At 40.1% G+C, this 19,354-nt stretch overlaps 1 protein-coding gene and 2 non-coding genes across 4 annotated transcripts; all 3 read left to right on the forward strand.

Annotated features, from left to right (window-relative positions):
- The first annotated feature begins 555 nt into the window (after positions 1-555).
- Positions 556-19,303, forward strand: uba1 (ubiquitin-like modifier activating enzyme 1). Of its 2 annotated transcripts, none has more exons than XM_084721149.1 (26): positions 556-762; positions 3,885-3,995; positions 4,075-4,133; positions 4,260-4,428; positions 5,921-6,055; positions 6,147-6,253; positions 6,338-6,428; positions 7,652-7,784; positions 7,873-7,970; positions 8,231-8,377; positions 8,694-8,870; positions 9,102-9,209; positions 9,336-9,416; positions 11,321-11,473; positions 12,362-12,527; positions 12,651-12,847; positions 13,294-13,358; positions 13,576-13,771; positions 15,233-15,307; positions 15,406-15,595; positions 15,767-15,852; positions 15,985-16,077; positions 16,267-16,458; positions 17,242-17,343; positions 17,440-17,540; positions 18,107-19,303. In XM_084721149.1, exons 2-26 carry the CDS (start codon positions 3,885-3,887, stop codon positions 18,240-18,242), a joined length of 3,168 nt encoding a protein of 1,055 aa, XP_084577275.1. In that variant the 5' UTR covers positions 556-762; the 3' UTR covers positions 18,243-19,303. The 2 variants fall into 2 exon arrangements, with proteins under 2 accessions (XP_084577275.1, XP_084577274.1); XM_084721148.1 differs by lacking the exon at positions 556-762 and adding an exon at positions 2,180-2,408.
- Positions 10,176-10,296, forward strand: LOC146325249 (small nucleolar RNA U6-53/MBII-28). Its single transcript, XR_014771160.1, has one exon. It is a non-coding gene; the product is annotated as a small nucleolar RNA U6-53/MBII-28 (small nucleolar RNA).
- On the forward strand, positions 16,570-16,690 carry LOC146325250 (small nucleolar RNA U6-53/MBII-28). Its single transcript, XR_014771159.1, has one exon. It is a non-coding gene; the product is annotated as a small nucleolar RNA U6-53/MBII-28 (small nucleolar RNA).
- Positions 19,304-19,354: the final 51 nt, after the last annotated feature.

Raw genomic sequence — 19,354 nt, forward strand, 5'->3', positions numbered from 1 at the left:
TTTTGTCTTAGATATAAGTGTGGGGTTAAACTTTAATTAAAATTTATTCTGTTATATTATATCTTACTCCATGAATTACAACAATTTGATATTGAGTTGTTTCATTTGTTAAATCCTTAATTGAATACTTAATAACAGTTTTCTCAGATATAAATGCATTTTTTTATTCTATGAATTACGGCTATGCTTTTTAAGAGCCAGAGTTGAAATAATCTCTAGTCCTTTATCCAATGATTTCTCTCAAAGGTTTTATATTATCAGAGCATGCCTACAATTCCCATCTGGCACTGCGTGAACTTCGGATTAGTCCATGCTGATGAAGGCGCGGGGGTGAAAAACATAATTGGTGTTCTAAACCGTTAATATACGACAGAACCGTGCAGTAGGGTAGAATTGAATACACTCTGTATTCTAGGTGGTGTGGTTGAACGTTAAAGAGTAGCAACAAAATCTGCTTATGATAAACCAAAGGAATTCAGTTTTCGCTGAACCCTCTGGACTGGGATGATGGTTGTGCCTGTAACGTGCACATGTTGCTGCTTTGCTTTGCTTTCAACTGAAATAGAGTGAGGGGAAACGGTTCGGGAACAGCCGGGCAGGCAACCGTCCAGCGGAAAAACTCACACAGAGCCCGCCACCCTGACACACTTTTCAGTTTGCAGTCAACGGCGGTGTTGATTTGACACGTTGTTTGTCAGGTTTATTGCTTAAATACAAGCCGATTTTTAATACTACAGATCAGGCCGAGTAATATCGGATGTGGTAAGTTGTTCTGCACACTTGTGTAAGCTCCCGTCTTGGTAGTGTTAGCCCCAGCTAGTTGAGCTAACGTTAGCTAGTTAGCTAACACAGCGGCACAAGTGGGAAAAAGTCGTTGGGTGGCTAGATAGCTTGAAAGCTAGCGCACACAAGCTAACAACTACGCAGTCGTTTGATCTGCGTTATTGGAAGACGTTAACGATAGTTGCCGTTGGCTATCGTAACCGTTTGAGCTGGCCGCTTCGGCTAACGGTTGCTAACGAGTCACTGTCACGTAACTGTTAACATTAAACTGGCGTTTGCACCTTTTATGTGCATGAGAATGTTGTGTTAATTAATGTTTCGTGATAAATAATGTTAATGGTAGCTTGAAGGCTAGTTGGCTACAAACATTACAGAGGCAGACACTAGCTAAACTGCATCATGCTATGTTTCAGACAATGTAACGTTATTGCCACTATTTCATCTCGATAAATATGTGTTTAGTTAACGTTATGATAGGTCGACAGTCGATGTTATCACAGTAACGTGCTATTGACTAGTGTCAAGTTAGGACGAAGCCTCTTAACGTGAATGATATTCACACTTTTCACCTCCGACAGAAATATGAAAATAGTGTTTTATTGTCATTTCGCAGCAAAAAAGATAAGAATGGGGATCCCCCACGACATGTGTACCCGAGAATATGCGGCCCACTCTTTTCCAGGGCCTTTGTCATTTGCCAGGCACCCCCTCCCCCAATACTCCTCCTCTGCAAGGAATGCTCACCCCTAACCTTAATGTGACTGAGGGCCCAGACGCTCAGCATCAATATAGCTAGCGTGTAGCCTACCTCATGTTGTACCTGTCTCAGTAATGATTGCAGCAGACTGGACTAGTGATGTGTTGTGCTGAACTCGGGGGAAAAAGTGCATCTTCAAACCGCAATACACAAATTGGCGTTGCACTGGGAATACATACTCTTAAGAGGTGTTATTTTCTTTGATAATGCATTGTGGCATGTGTGTAAGTTTTGTCTGTGCACTGTAGTTCTCCACCGCTAACGTATCACTGAAACAAAGATGCTGCTATTGATGGCTATCATTTAGCACCGGTTGACGTATCTTTACTTTGGGGAAAATATCACTAAATTGTCCCCGCTTGATACTTTCTTTTGTTGCATGTGTGTCAGACATTCTCTGTGCGCGTTTTTAAAATAATTGCGATATGTTTGCTCGATGTCCCGCAGTTCATTGTACAGTAATATACATGGCATGCATCTCTCTGATAGCAGGGGCGGGATGAATGCGAGTTGGCTTCGGCTCAGCAGCCAATGAGCGGAGCTCCTGGCCGAGCAGCATGCTCACAGCCACCCTTTCCTGTTGAATATTTTAGCCCATGCGTCACAGCTCCTCCGCCCCTTTCTCTCCATCTGCCATTTTGGTTTTGTTCCCGTCTGCAGTCGCAAAGCCAGCAACGCAATTACATAGAAGAGACTCTGAGCCCAGCGACATAGTGACTCGACAATATAGTGCAGACCATCTTAATCCCGCATCGCGGCTCTTTTCTTTGTACAAACCGTCGAATTTACACCTATCGACATTACTGACATCTAGACACTGCGGGAGAGGAGCGGGTTCGCATTGGGAAGGGACCGAGAAGGATTATTGGTAAGAAAAGACATATCAATGGAGCACGAGTGTAATGGCTAGTCTTTCATTCGCAAAAATTGCCTATCTTGCGCGTCAAAGTTAGATGGTGTTATTATTTGCGTACTGAGACTTAAACCCACATCCATAGAGGAGCTGTGATAGCTAGCTGTCATAATAAACCTGTCTTTTGCTAGCAGGTTCCAGGATAGCTACAGCTGCTAGCTTGTAAACTTGTGTTCCGCACTGTGGGGGTAATGCAGGCCTAGGCCGAGCTGCTAATGGATCGGCTGGCAGCCTGGTGTTTTCTTGCCTCTAAGTTATTAATGTTCCGTCTCTGTCTACTTGCCAAATCACTTAACTGATTAGTGGCACGCCAACCTACTTAATCTGTTTACTCTCTGTGTTGTTAACTGATTTTTTGACCCACCTTTCTTAACCGTTGAAACCTTTAAAATGGTTTGTAGCTGTGTATGTATGAGGCTGAGCAAATGAAGTACAGTAACAGTACTAATCGGGAGGCTCGCTGCTTTGCTGTATCATGCCGGATGCCTTCATTTTCGTTTTGGACGAACAGCGACAGTTCGGGTTACAGTAAATTTAACGTTTAAGTCGTTTTTTGTTTAAAACTCCAGTCTTTAATCATTTGAAGTAGTGCGGTGTTTTTAAGCGGTTAAGTTTGACTTTAAGGTCGCAGGTAAGTTAGCTGCATTGGATGCGGAAATTGTGGCAGATCATGTTAGTCGAGGGGTGGGAATGTGTTCGAGATTCTGCGGCCTGTTTCACTTCCCGAAGTGACAGGGTTTGGTCGGATTATTTCGTTAATAACACAATGTGCTTGGATGTCACTCTTAAGCATATTCTCTCCCTTTTTTAATGTTCACACCGACGATAGTTCCAGCGACATTGTATGGCCCGTGTGTCCACACCTGCAGGCCACCGTGAGGTGTTGCTCACTTTACCGCAGTGAAGTTTTAATGATTCAGCTCTTTTTGTTGAAACGATGTTGGCGGTCCTTAAATACCGGTATAATACACAATGGAAGTACATAAACAAGCAGGCGCTGTCTCTGAGCATGAAAAGCTCTGATAATGCTGCTATTCATGGCTCTTCCCTGGGAGTTCGTTTTCTAGCAGATTTGTGTTTGGCCAGCAGCCAGCCCAGCTGCTCCCTAGACTAGAAATCCTCTCTTCAACATGAAGGGGATTCGGTAGCATTTAGCTTAGATATTTATCATAATGGAAAGATATCATTCAAACATATTTTTAACCTTGCTCAAAATTAATTTGAAGGGCTTTTCTCCATGAATTATAAGTATATGATCACCGTTGCCTCTCTGCTTTTTTTATTGTTGAAAATTTTAAATTAATATGCCCTTTATGTAATTTTTGTGAAAACAAAATAATATAAACTTGTAAAGGAGAGATTAAATGCTTACACTGGGCAGTTCGTTGTCTTGTATGACCAGTCTCTAACAGTGTGTGTGTTTATGTACAGATGTCCAGCTCGCCGCTGTCCAAGAAGCCTCGCTTGTCAGAGACGAAGACGGGATCCCACTGCTCCTCCTCTAACTCTGTCAGAACTGATCTGTCCCACACACCTGCCAACGTAAGCACTAATGCATACCTCTACACCTTTGATGAACTTGTCACACAAACTGATTGCAACCCCTGTTGTGTCTCTCCAGGGCATGGCTAAGAATGGCAATGATGCTGAGATCGATGAAGGCCTGTACTCCAGACAACTGTAAGCCTATTCCCTGTAGAATCTTTGTCCTAATAAAGAAAAACGAACAGAGATTCAGTATTTATTAATGGGCTGGTTGTTAAGCGATGTATAGTTGTGCTCACCGTACCATTGCTCCCTCTGTAGTTATGTGTTGGGCCATGAAGCGATGAAGCGCATGCAGAACTCCAATGTCCTCATCTCTGGTATGAGAGGTCTTGGAGTGGAGATTGCCAAGAACGTCATCCTGGGAGGAGTTAGAAGTGTCACTGTGCACGACCAAGGAGTTGCAGAGTGGAGAGACCTCTCCTCTCAGGTGTGTAGAAGCATGCATTGATATTCCTGTTTGACAGTAGTTCAGAATATAGTCACTTATTTTTTTATTAATTTATATTTCCACTCATACAGACATTCCTTAACTCAGGCATTGGATTTGTTTGGGGATTTATCTGGTGTTCCATAGTTGTTAAGCATGATTCCTAAGTGCACTGTGGCTCTGTCTATTGTGAGTCACTCATGTTGTATTGTTGCCATCCAAAAAGACTACTGCAGCTACCCCCACCCTTGCTACCCATGGGTTGACCCAGATTTATCAGTGGGTGGCCTCTCCCTGGGTCATAATCATAGAGCTAGAGCCTGTTTTAGTACATCATTACAGTGGCAAGATTGTTTAGGTCTAGCACTCTAAATGCTGATATGTCTATTAAAGGAACAGGCACATAAATGTGTGAGTACATTGCTCAGATGTTAGGTCAGGAGAAAAAGTAGAGGCTAGACTTTTGATTAGAGCCATATGTAAGCTATGTCTGTGAACATTAGTCTGAGTTTAACCTTATGTGCTAAAACATTTCTATTTCAGCCACTGGCATTTGCCCCAGTGGCCCTTTTCATTCAAGCTAAATTGAATAATATATTTATATTTCTGTCACTTTTGTTAACATGTCATCCATTTTTATAGGCGTAAGCCTTTAATCAGATCTCAGACATGTTCACACTTGGTTAACACCCCACAAGTTGGCTTTTGTTCCATACTAAGTCTTTCCTCTTAACATTTGATTACAATGTCTTTGCAAACGGGTGTTTAAAAAAAAAAACTGCTACTGGCTAAACCTGATACTGTTGGTTTCAGATTTTCTTGAACAGTGACATATTCACACACAGACATGTCTGGGTGTGCAGCAGAATTATAAAGAAGCCAACTGTCTCACCATCAACTCTCTCTGTTTTCTTATTTGAATGTCAGTACAGCCAGTTACTTACTGAGTGTTTAAAAGAGCCAAATACACAATCATTAAGTCAATGTGTAGATGAGGGGTTTTCAAACTTATTCAGCCCAAGGATAATCCATATTTTTTTGTATAGTTGTATGTTGCAGTAATAATTTATGGTGGTCACCAAATCCTGTAGCACACCTGAATTTGCTTCATGGTGCAAACTTTTGGAACCACTGGTATAGACTAGGATTACAGAACAGAGGTGTAAACTGCTGAGAACTAGTGAATTAAGTGACAAAATTGTCTCTCTCCCTCTATCTTGATTGATAAATGAAGGCTGTGATTGCCTCAATTTGTCAGGAGACTAAAAATATTTAGATTTTTGTTGTGGAAATTCATTGTGGATGGAGAAATTTTCAAAAATTATTTGAAACCGTTAGTATGGGCAGTTGTATACATCTTTTAGATTTATGTTTGTTCATGCAAACATGGCCTCTATTCTCCTATATTGCCATAGCCGGCACTCATCTAATGGTATTGGCAGTTGTTGTCCTTGACATTCCTTGACATTTTTATATACTTTTTTGATGTCAGTTTTACCTTCGGGAGGAGGACCTGGGGAAGAATAGAGCAGAGGTGAGTCAGCCTCGTTTGGCTGAACTCAACAACTACGTCCCTGTGACCGCCTACACCGGAGCCCTCTCCGAAGACTACCTGACCAAGTTCCAGGTATGACTTCAGTAGAACATAGTGCCCCCTCACTCAGCATCCAAGAGTTGTTGGTAGTTGGTATTTGAATTTGTCTGTTTTTGCAACCTAGGTTGTAGTGCTGACCAACTCCACTCTGGACGAGCAGCAGCATGTGGGAGAGTTCTGCCACAGCAAAGGAATCAAGCTGATCATCGCAGATACACGTGGTCTTTTTGGGTAAGATTCTGACCCCTTCTTGTTCATTTATGATTTGTGTGAAGTATGTGTCTAACATTTATCTTCATATGTTCTTATTTGTAGCCAGCTTTTCTGTGACTTCGGTGAGGAGATGATAGTGTACGACACCAATGGAGAGCAGCCGCTGAGTGCCATGATTTCCATGATCACCAAGGTTAGTCTTTACCAGTGGCGGCTGGTCAATAGGGGGCGTTGCCCCACCTCTCCCCACATCCTAAAACTTCAGTGAAGAAGACTTAATTACTTTAAAATATATACTGTAGATGTATTTAAATGAGCAATGTTGCAGCAGAGAGGAACTGGCTTGATCTACAGCTGATAATTAATACAGCAGACTGAGATCTCAGATGTGTTGATAGTTGGAAGAGTTTAGCGCATTAGCTGCTAGAATGGAGTCATAAAATCCGTGAAAATCTTCGTTCCCCTTTCAAAGCATGTTGTTTATAGTAAATAAACAACATGCTTTGAGAGGAGAACGAAGAGAAGCTGAGAGTTAAAGAACCTGATCAGCCAACATCATAAAGCAGCAACAATTAGAAAGATGATAAACTCTCTGTGGAGAACATAGCGACAGAGTAACTCAGCCTCTCACTGGGATCAGGTGAGCTGTGCTGGAGAAGGTATTCACATCCTTTACTTGAGTAAAAACACTAATACCACACTGTGAAAATACTCCACTACAAGTAAGTCCTGCATTTAAAACCTTAAACATTATCAGCTGTTATCAGTATGAAAAGTAGAAGTAACCACTGTGCAGTAAAATACTCCCTGTCAGTAACTAGTAACTATACCTGTCAGGTATATGTAGTGGAGTAAAAAAGTTAAGTACTGTATGGTGTTGGTCTGTTACAAACTTGTAAATAGTTGCTGTTTTGTGGGAAAAAAAAGTGGGTGACACACCTTAAAATAGGTACTTAATATAAACCTGTCAAAGACATTTAACCACAAAGTCTCTGAGACCTCTCTCAGGTAGAATTTATGTACAAAAAGTAAAATTTAAGCCACAAGATGGCAATTTTTAACTATCTTTAAAAATTTATTCTTAAATCATTTTATTTTCAAATAGGTTTTAGTATGATTATAATTTTCTTTCATTGGCTGAAGGTTTGTGGTATCAGATTTATTTCATACTTTTGAGGTACTTTTTGCCTACTTCAGGCTTTCATCATAAGTTGTAAAATAAAATATAATTATTATAAAGGATTTGCACAAATAGAAGTACCTTAACTTAGCTTAACTAAGCAAGTTCCATCAGGTTATAAAACATGGTCATTAAGTCCTGCAAGTACAAATAAAGGCCCTTTTCATATATTAAAATACACTGATGCGATACTTTACAATGTTTGTCTAATTGTTCCGCACTCTTGGTTTCTTCAGGACAATCAAGGGGTTGTGACATGTCTGGATGAGGCTCGTCATGGCTTTGAGAGCGGAGACTTTGTCACCTTTACAGAAATTCAGGGTATGACAGAGCTCAACAACTGCCAGCCAGTGGAAATTAAAGTTCTAGGTAAGACCACTTTCTGTTTAGAAAAACTCAATTTTTGGTTTGTCTGTTTATGACTGTTACAAACTGACATGACTTCTTCTCTGTCCAGGTCCCTACACCTTCAGCATCTGTGATACATCTGGATTCACAGATTATGTAAGAGGAGGAATTGTCTCCCAGGTCAAGATGCCCAAGAAGGTTGCTTTTGTAAGTGGCAATGATTTTCAACACCAAGTTGTATTGTGGTGACATAGCAATAATTCATCTTCTTTTTTTCCATTATAGCCATTTGATACGTGACCCTTGGTTTTATGGTCTTTTTTTGTCTCCCATTAATGCCAGTGATCAGCAAAACATCTAATCCCATCATAATACCGGTGTCGCCACATTATCTGCTGTTGTTCTCACTGCTGGAAAAATTTAATATGGAGTCCAACCTCACTATCTTGGGTGTTATTCATGTGCAGAAATCGATCTCTTCCTCCATGGCTGAGCCAGAGTTCATGATGACAGACTTTGCCAAGTTCGATCGTCCAGGACATCTGCACGTGGGCTTCCAGGCTATCCATGCCTTCCAGAAGAAACACAACCACCTTCCTGTACCTTGGAGCCAGGTAATTCTCACTAACACCGGTGTAAATACCACAGTGGCTTGCAGGAAGTTGATGAAATGATTATGGCTAAAACCAACTATTTAATTCATGCTTTGATAATGGCCACTGGTCTTCTAAGTCGCGCTATTGGGAAATTTGTCAGTAATAACATTAGTGTAGATCTTCTAAATGAAGTAATTTCATTTAGCCTCTATCATTACATGCAAAAACTACAGTCATTGTGGAATTGCCAGTAAATGATTGTGCATGATGAAGTTGACATGTAATTAGTACTAGTTGGTGAGCTTTATTCATGCTGAGCCATGTGGTATTCTAGGCTGATGGTGAGGAGCTACTGACATTGGCCAAAGAGGTGAACTCAGCCCAGACTGGATCAGCCAAAGTGGAGCAGTTGGATGAGAATCTTGTCAAAAAGTTGTCATATGTTGCTTCTGGTGACCTGGCCCCTGTCAATGCCTTCATTGGGGGTCTGGCTGCACAGGAAGTGATGAAGGTCAGTGGAGCACTGTGTGCAAATTTAAGTGGATTCAGTACTACTGTAACAATGTGTGTGTGGGTTGTTTTTTTTTTTTTTTTTTTTTTCTTAGTAAAGTTTTCAGTAATCTTTTGGTGTACTGTTATGTTTGTAGAGTGGTGCTACTATTATGTGTTCATACCTAATAATAAATCTTTGTCTTTTGTGAATCCTGATTTATACTTGTTTACATGCTCCTCATTATTTTAGGCTTGCACAGGAAAATTCATGCCCATAATGCAGTGGCTGTACTTTGATGCCTTGGAGTGCTTGTCTGAAGAGGAAGGAGTCATGCTCACAGAGGAAGAGTGTGCCCCTGTAAGTGGTCGGAGCAAATCTTCACACACTAATGCTGAAAATGGATGCACATGATGGTAACAAACCAAGGTGTTAACAAACCAAGGTGTTAAACCTGTTTTTTTTGTCTCTATCTTTTTCTCCCAGAGGAACTGTCGATATGATGGGCAGATTGCAGTGTTTGGCACCAAGATGCAGGATATACTTGGCAAACAGCGCTACTTCCTGGTGAGTTGGCCAATGGAAAACTTTCCAACACCTCCTCTGGCATCCTGTTGCTAGGGAAGATTTAAAGGATAAGACTGGTGGTGATAGTCTATATTTTTCTGATTGTCAACAAATCCTATGAAAGACCAAAACATGAATTGATCCTACTATCATGTACTGTCTGCATAGCCAAACCAGAAACTATAGTGGGGTTTAGGAAAGTATTTAGGAAATGATTTAGCCTTTAAAAAAATTATGAAGCTACTGTATAGGTGAGTTGTTTTGAGAAGGCGACTGCACAGTCCCACTCAAGAAAACTGCATTTAGCCAGGCCTTCTTTTCCTACAGTGCATCACATCAATGGAATTCAGCACCACAATCAATTATTCCCTGTCATATCAGTAATTTCAGTGTAACTGTAAGAACTAGCTTATTAATAACATCAACCACTTAGATCATGAGCAGAAAAATCCAATGACAGATTATATAGGTACAGTGTGAATACAGTAATGTCAAGAAATTTGTTTTGTATATACCTTCATACCAGTATAGTATGTCTTAAACGGTTGTACATATTGTGTTCTTTTTTTGGTTGTGGGATGCCTAAGAACATCTGGCAAAGTACTGATAAAATGGAGGCCCCTGTTGACAAAAGTAGTAGTGTTTCTACTGTTATAACCTCCTGTAAATGATATATAATGTCTCCCCTCTAGGAAAACATTTCGCCAGTTGGTGTTACATCTTAAAGGTTACCTCAATGTAGTCATTAGCTGTTTTAAGCTCCGATGATGATCCAGCCATGCTAATACTGATGCACCAGGCAGAAACAGTTTGTCTGCCGGGGTGTAAGTGAGTTCAACTCACCTTCTCACGCTGGCATCATCAGTGTGTGCTGAGGAGAAAAAAAATCAAGTGATCTTTTTCATTAAGAACTGCTATCCTGCTCTAAGGTTGTGTTGCACCAACAAGGAATTTAAAATATTTGCCCTGATTAAATTATGGTTTAACATAAAATTTTGTTGCACCAAACTTTAAAAGTAGATTAAAACAAAGAAAGAATAAATGAAGACATTTCTTTCGACCTCTCTTTAGTTTTTACTCCATACAGAGACTAACTTTATTTATGTTGGACCAAACATTTAAACCTTCAGTTTTAAAATCTGATCTTACACTTGAGATTTAATTTTTAAAATGGCTGCCCTTTTGTAGAAGGAATAAAGTTATTAAATTTCTATTCTATCTTCTGCCGAGCCATCATGAGTAGTCTCAATAGTTTTTCAGCCAGCTAGCAAACAATGACATTTTTCGTTAACTTTTTAGCTAGATAGCAAACAATGTAATGTCAATACCAGTAACTTTAAGTTTGATTTCGGGGGACCCTGTGGACAAAATTACACTTCATAGTTGATGCTACATTATTGTGGAAAGACTACTATCTAAAAATCTAGTGCTTCTTTTTAGCTGGTTAACAAACTTATCACTAACTCTAACTGGAAAAATGCAAAAACAGCCTTGTCTCATTTTGAGGAGAATCGGACCTGGTGGCATGTATTTAGAATAACTATAGAAATCAAGTTACAAAGGTGATATAGTAATACATTAAGACTGAAAAGGGACAGTGTTAATTTTACACATGATGATGAAAATGGTTTTTGGGCTGAAAATTGACGATGTACTGACATAAAAAATGTTTTTTATGTTTTAGGATTTTTCAATTAAAAGCATACAATATAATCAGCCTTATCCTCTAATTAGCATTTTAATGACATTCACCACATTGAAATGTTTCTGACCAGATGTACTGCATGTTAATATGGCATCAGATTTGTTACTCTACTGACTACTGTAAATGGTTGGTGTTTGCTGAAAAGTGTCAGCAGTGCAACTTGGACAGCTTTACTCACTGAGAGGTTTTATCATTCCAGGTCGGAGCAGGTGCCATTGGATGTGAGCTGTTGAAAAACTTTGCCATGATTGGACTAGCAAGTGGTGAGGGTGAGGTCATTGTGACAGATATGGACACCATCGAGAAGTCCAACCTCAACAGACAGTTTCTCTTCAGACCCCACGATGTCACGGTCAGTATCATCTCTGCTCAACCCTGTCTGTCTGATAGATATGAAGTAGGTAGTGCAGAAGTTTGCCTAGGGCTGCTGTGCAATATGCCAATATCATATCATATATATATCATGCCAATATATATCATATATCTGTGATTTGCTAATGTGATGTGACTAGATATCAAGTCTTATTACAGTAAAGTGATGAAGTGTTCTGAATTTAAATTGTTCAATTTAAAGCTGTTCGATTACTTTCCTTTACCTGCTAAGTAATTATATCAACATTACTGATGATTCTGTGAAAACATGGTCATCCACATAATATTGTTGCAATATCACAGTATTTGGTCAAAAATATTGTGATATTTAATTTTCGATATCGCCCAGACCCAAGTTCTCCATTTATTGATTGAATTTGATATTTCCAAGCAGGGCTGCATATGGATTTTCTGGTCATTGTAACTGCTTCTGAATGCACTTAATCTAACTGCTGCTAATGGATGATGTCATGGCACAGCATTAGATGGAGGAAACCGAATGCCTGGAGTCAAACAGCTCATTGTTAATCTATTGGTTAATTCATGTGGTGACATTTGAAAGTACAGATTGGTGTTGGAACACTATTATTGTTACATGAACTTATTTGTCTTAGTTTATACAAAGGTGACATTCTGCACCCACAGCTGACAAATCTATTCCATAGGCCATAATTATTGTTGCAATGTTATTGCTAATGTTACTGTCAGTGTTTTTGTAACTTTTAACATCAAATGATCAGCACATATGACTACTATAACATTTTTCTCCTTCTCAAAGTTTCATTTGCTATTTGCAGTTGCTATATTGAATGTATTTGATCAGAAAGTAAAAAGGAGACTAATATCAGTTGTGTGTATTTGGTAACAGAAAATGAAGAGTGACACAGCTGCTGCTGCAGTGAAGCAGATGAACCCCTCCATCAGGATCACAGGTCACCAGAACAGGGTGGGCCCCGACACAGAGAGGATCTATGACGACGACTTCTTTGAAAGCCTTGATGGAGTGGCCAATGCACTTGACAATGTTGATGCACGTAAGAGACACAATTTAAATTTTAAATTATTTCATATATAAAATGTCAAATGTATATTTCATAGAACATCAAATGCATAACCCTCTTTATTTAACCTCTGTCCCCTGGATTGTCTTTGTGCAGGTATGTACATGGATCGAAGGTGCGTTTACTACCGTAAACCCTTACTGGAGTCTGGTACTCTGGGTACCAAAGGCAATGTCCAGGTTGTGATCCCCCACCTCACAGAGTCATACAGCTCCAGCCAAGACCCACCTGAGAAGTCCATCCCCATCTGTACCCTCAAGAACTTCCCAAACGCCATCGAACACACACTGCAGGTTGGTACGCAGACATGGCTACATTTAAGATAAACACGGACCCAGGGGTGTGCAGTTAAGAAAAACAATAATGACCACATTTTCTGTTGCTTTTGTAATATTGACAAACTTAAACTCAGTCTTACCTCTTAATCTTTTTTAGGATTAAATATTATGATAGTTTCATCATTTTTGAGTGCTTTACTAGAGTACAAAATATTTTGTATCAAATTATTGAAGGAGTCATATTGCAACAACTTGTGGTAAAAATTTATTAAATCATTTGTTCTTACATGCAAACTCTATGTTGCAGTCTCTGGGAATAGTGTCACAATAGGGTTAATAGAGTAATGCATGAGTCATGAATAGCCCACCTCTGAATAGTTATGTTTTACATGCATGCTTTACTTGTAATTTAGTGAATTGAGTGTAAAATTGATCTGTTCTCAATCGTGTCCTCTGTTCAGTGGGCCCGTGATGAGTTTGAGGGACTGTTCAAACAGCCACCGGAGAATGCCATGCAGTACCTCACGTGAGTTTCCTTTCCCTGTCATTCTAACGTGACCATGGCATCACTGAAGTTCATGAAAGTTCAGATTGGCAAATTACTTTTGTTTGCATTAATAAGCTTGCAGAAATTTACTTTTTTTTTTTGTTGATCTACGTAGTAATTTCTTCAAACAATCCTGCTGGGGGAACAACTGATGAACATAACCAGCTTATGAGGTTTATGATCATTGTCCTTGCAGAGATCCAAAGTTCATGGAGCGTACTCTGAAACTTCCTGGAGCTCAACCTGTGGAGGTGCTGGAGGCTGTTTACAAGAGCCTTGTCACAGACTGCCCCCACAGCTGGACTGACTGTGTAGCCTGGGCACGCAACCACTGGCAGTGCCAGTACAGCAACAACATCCGCCAGCTACTGCACAACTTCCCCCCAGATCAGGTACACATTGAGCACACTGCATGATGAATATCAGTTCTCTGGGAATGCTTACTGTCTAGTCTGGGATGTTTCACATATTTTCATGTGGACTCGATCATAAAATCAGTGAGCAAGGCAATGTTTTGTTTTGTTTTTTTCAAAATTGTTGTACCAGGGATGTTGGTATTAATCAATCAAAATTCCTGTTTATCAACTGTTAATTTTTATAAGTAAAATAGCCCAAAAAAAGTAATAGAAAAAGTTTGTTGCATGGTCATTGTATTTATGTTTAATGGGTCACAGACATTCATCCATTCTTTTTTAGAGATTATTTCTTTGGCTTTTGCCTTTATTTTTGATAGGGACAGCTGAAGATATGACAGGAAATGGGGTAGCGAGAGAGAGAGAGAGAGAGAGAGAGAGAGAGGATGACACGCAGCAAATGGGCCACAGACAGGAGTTGAACCAGCGGCCGCTGCAGAGGACTGATAGCCTCAGAACAAAGGGCACACGCTTTACCATCTGTGCTATAGGGGCACTCATAACAAATTAATCTTGTTGGTTAATGATTGGTTCATGAGGATCGGTTATTGGTCAGAAAAAAAAAAAGTTCAATTCCAAGCAATGCTGAAGCATTGCTCTTACATTTGAAGAATATAACATGAAATAACTAGGGTCTTTTTTTTATAGTGAGGTAACTGAATACATGACTTGGCATTGCTGCTTTGATTTAGCTGCAATGAAATTAAATCTATTCTCAAAAGAATTTGAATAAATTGAACATGTAATGCATTCGTCACATCATAGTCAACTTTGCCAGTCTATGGTACACATTATACAGTGGTAGGGATGAAATGATAATTGGTTTCACAATAAAGCACTGTAAAATTCCAGACTATTAATATCACTTTTACAGATTTTAATTGGTGTAATAACCGTGTTTGATCACTGCGCTTTGAAAATTTCATTCAGACATGGTCCACTATCAACCAAAGTTAGCAACAGTCTCCCAGACACAGGCACAGCAGCAGTGTGGGGTTTGTTGTCACTGAAAACACTGACATCCCAAAGGACAAGATGCTATTTCAAATGGTAGAGGTTTTCAGTATTGGTGAAATGATTTCCATGTGTGTATTAAGACTTTTTTACTTTGCTCTTTCAAAATTGTTGATTGACTCAGAGCTCAGTTTTGTCACTGAGATGTTACGAATGTAATGCATAAATAAGTTTGTGGTTAATGAACTGAGCGTTAACCACAACACCACAGTTCACATCAGACTGAGGATGTTTGTTGCATTATTGTTCCCATGTCTCTCCTCACCTCCAGTCATCTATCGTCTATAGTCTAAAACATGTTTGGGCATTTTATGCATAAATTAGATAAAGTGTTGAGAATTGTTATGGAATCATTGTTACAAAATGTACTTGTTCTGGTTTTGCATTTTACTGGGCTTCAGGTATTAATTTATTTGTCTCTCTCAGCTCACCAGCTCTGGTGCCCCCTTCTGGTCTGGCCCAAAGAGGTGTCCTCACCCCCTAGAATTCAGCACAAGCAATGTAAGTAGTGGTTTCTGAAGTGCACCTGCTTGACCAGTACATGCTCTGAGCTCATTGATGCAGTCTCAAGATAATGACAGAAATGCTCTGTTTTGTAGGAGCTGCACATGGACTATATCATGGCAGCAGCCAGCCTCTACGCCCAGACATACAGTGTGCAGGGCAGCACTGATCGTGCAGGCGTGATCAAGATCTTGCAGGAAGTCAAGGTGCCAGTGTTTACCCCTCGTTCAGGGGTTAAAATCCACGTGTCTGATCAGGACCTGCAGAATAGCAATTCCTCTGTTGGTAAGATGGCCAGATCTGTGACAGTGCAACAAAGCATTCAAAGTCAGGGATCAAAATTTTGATTAAAGCTTAAGAAATGTTTGTGTTTATGATTTGTTAGTTTATTCATTGAAGTCAGAGGTCATTATTGATTCTGTAAGACACATGCACAAATGATCTCTTTGTATACAGATGACTCCAGACTGGAGGAGCTGAAGGCCCAACTGCCTTCCCCGGAGTCTTTCCAGTTCAAACTCAACCCCATTGACTTTGAAAAGGTACACAGTTTTTCCTCTTGTATCTGAGTTGCTGTGTAATGGCCTCAATTTTTTGCTGTTGGTCTTGAATACAACCTCAACCTGCACTGATTATGTGTATTTATGTGATGGTGGTGGCCACTGTTTTCTCAGGATGATGACACCAACTTCCACATGGACTTCATCGTAGCAGCATCCAACCTGAGAGCAGAGAATTATGACATTCCCCCCACAGACAGACACAAGGTAGATTTTTAGACCTGGCTTTGGATGAAATAACTTGTGGACTCCTGATCCTTCACTGCATGTGTTTTAGAGCTCTCCTAGAAATTTGGAATGTTTTACTGATGTGTTTTTCTACTGCAGGTTTAACAATGAAAAAAAATAATTGACTGTCTTTTCTTTCTTCATTACATTGGCACTCATCACCATCAGAGCAAACTGATAGCTGGCAAGATTATTCCTGCCATCGCCACCACCACGGCCGCAGTGGTGGGTCTGGTGTGCCTGGAGCTCTTCAAAATTGTCCAAGGACACAAGAAGCTGGAGTCATACAAGAATGGCTTCATGAACTTGGCCCTGCCTTTCTTTGCCTTCTCTGAGCCCATTGCTGCTCCCAGACACAAGGTGGGCAGCTGCTTTGATGTCTAAATGATGATATATTATGTGTCCATGCTGTTGGAAAATATTTAGCCATCTCTTAAAGGGTACCCAAATGTAGCCATTAGATGTTTTGAACTCCAATGATGATCCAGCCATGCTAATACTGATGCACCAGATAGACGCAGTTTGTCTGCCTGGGTGTAAGTGAGTTCAACTCACCTTCTCACGCTGATGTTATCAGTGTGTGCTGAGGAGAAAAATCTGCATTCTTGTTCAATAATGACTTCTACCCTGGTCCAAGGCCGTGTTGCACCAACAAGGAATTTTTTAAATTTTTATTTAAATTTTAGTTTTTAAACCAGATTAAATGTTTAGTTTTTACTCTAAACCTAGATTAAATTTATTTATGTTGCACCAGAACTTTATCGTGTGTTCCAGTATTAACATTAAACTTACACTTGAGGTGGTTTAAGTTTTTCAGAGCAGCTGAAAGTTAAGTTTCCTCCCTCTTCTATACTTAATAAGTCCCAAAAGCACTCATAAATTTTTATTATTATATTTAACTTAGGTAAGCAAGCATCTCAATAAGTTACTCAAATTAGCTCTTAAGTGTGCAACAGAGGTCTGCTTAATTTTAAATCTGGATTTACTTTACTAAACCTAGATTTGCTAAACTCTAATTGGAGTTTATTTAAGATTAAATGAATTGTTTGTGCAGTATTATGCATTTTAGCAAACAGCAATAACTTGTGATATTTTTGTGGCAGACATCACTAGCATTAATCCTTGCTCTTCATTGTTTTTCAGTATTACGAAATTGAATGGTCATTGTGGGATCGCTTCGAAGTCACAGGGATGCAGCCCAATGGGGAGGAGATGACACTCCGACAGTTCCTGGACTACTTTAAAGTACGTGCTCATCACCTCCTCTCCCCAGTGTGCCACCATGCAGTGTCTGGCATCTGACTAACAAAACTATTTTTGTTCTCTTCTGTTCCCTGTCAGAATGAGCATAAGTTGGAGATCACCATGCTTTCTCAGGGAGTGTCCATGCTCTACTCCTTCTTCATGCCTGCTGCCAAACTCAAAGAGAGACTGGACCTGCCGTGAGTATACTGTTCACATGCACCTTTCTCTGTTTTTAGCACATACAAAGTGTAGATACAATACTTAAGTACTGATTTGATATTATTTATTGCAGTTGTTGTTTTATTTTTTTTTTAACACTAAACCTTGAGGAACAGTTGAATCATACATGATCCATGTGATATACAGAGACTCAGTTTTGAGTCGAGTTTCATTTCAGTAGCACTATTACTATACTGCATATAAAATTGGTAAATTACATACTTTTTGAAGTAAACAGCTGCATTTAGCCATTTCTGCATAGCAAGCTTGTGCCATAAGAAAAATGATACATAAATAAGATGTAAGCCCGTACTTTAAAACCCAATAGGAATTTTTTGAGTTTCGACCCTTTGAGGTTGCTGTAGTTCTAACCAACATGCACAGTAACAGCACCCTCATTCTGTTTAACCTGAATGCAACAGAACTGAAATTGGTATCATTGATTGACCTGTGTATACACTACTAGTTCATGTCAAACAGATCTATTAATTTTAGTGAGTGTTTAATTCATGGTTCTAATCATATTCTTCTTTGTGTCATGTAGGATGACGGAGATTGTGACTAAGGTGTCCAAAAAGAAGCTGGGCAAGCATGTGAAAGCCCTCGTGTTTGAGCTCTGCTGTAACGACCTGTCAGATGAAGACGTGGAAGTGCCCTATGTCAGATACACTATCCGTTGAGCTCCACACTGAACCCACCCACAGGAGGGTGGGGATTGCAGGGGGGGAGACGGGGTGGGTGTTCTGAGATGTGAGGAGTTGATTTGGGGGATGTCGGGGTGGGTGGGGTTGATCCAAGTCAGCTCTACTGGATCAATCAGTTTTTTTTAGGCCTGTGGTTTGTGTAAACCTGTGCCTGAGTGTACATAGCCCCAGTAAGCAGATATAAGGATACCTGTATGTGTGTTAGGGATCCAGTTGGTGCTCGGCTTTGGGAACAGGGGACGTCGTAGGAGGAAGGGAGCACGTATACTGGACCTCCTGATGTTTCTCAGTAGCAGAACCTCTCCACTGAGTTTAATTCTAAGCCTTAGTGTTCTCATGGCACTCCATAGCCCAGTTAGTGTCCCTCTGAAGCATCCTCACACTCTTATTAGCCTTGAGCACCAGAGGAGGGACCTTTTAATCCAGTCGACTGTCTCCCCTCCACACTACTTGCTCTCTTCCCTCCTCCAACCCCTGTCTCGTAGGCCTGGTACCACATTACTGTTTTTGTTGGTTTTGTTTTGTTTTGTTTTCAAAGATCCCCCCCCCCCCTTATTAAGCGAAGGATGTTCAGCCAAGAATCCCACTTAAACATAATTTGAGAATCTATTTTGCCCCAAGTCATATCACTGCCCTTAATTTTGCCCTTAAAGACCCCAAATTTGAAACTGTAGAAGCACCTGAAGACACATCCAAACCCGAGTTGACAGCTTCTCCTGACTGGAAGAATAGTAAGAGTATCTCTACAACCCACCTCATCCAGCACTCTGTGGCTTTGGAGGGGCTCTTGCACATGACATCAGTTCTCTTCTATTCTCTTTATATTTTCATGTGTTTTGTTAATTTCTATTTTATTTTTTGGGGGTGGTGGGGTGGGCAGGGGGCCAGACAGTTTTGGCACACACACGTTGTAGATCATAAACCGTCTTCTTTCTACTTTGTTAACTCCAAATGACATTACAGTATAAGAACAAGGCAATGAGATGTATCTTGAAATGGGAGCACTTAGTGTGATAGTGAATAAACATGTAAAAACATGTCCTCTGTGTGGTTATTTGACGTTTTGTAAGGTGGTTGTGGTAAAGGTT

Source organism: Lutjanus erythropterus, chromosome 6 (genome assembly GCF_056507025.1).
Source record: "Lutjanus erythropterus isolate fLutEry1 chromosome 6, fLutEry1.hap2, whole genome shotgun sequence".
In the NCBI taxonomy this organism is placed as follows: Eukaryota; Metazoa; Chordata; class Actinopteri; order Lutjaniformes; family Lutjanidae; genus Lutjanus; species Lutjanus erythropterus.

Coding starts and splice junctions, on each gene's coding strand:
- uba1 (XM_084721149.1), top strand. CDS start 3,885: ATGTCCAGCTCGCCGCTGTCCAAGAAGCCTCGCTTGTCAGAGACGAAG. Junction 16,078..16,266: donor CCCCCACAGACAGACACAAG/GTAGATTTTTAG, acceptor CATCACCATCAG/AGCAAACTGATAGCTGGCAA. Junction 17,541..18,106: donor AAAGAGAGACTGGACCTGCC/GTGAGTATACTG, acceptor TGTGTCATGTAG/GATGACGGAGATTGTGACTA.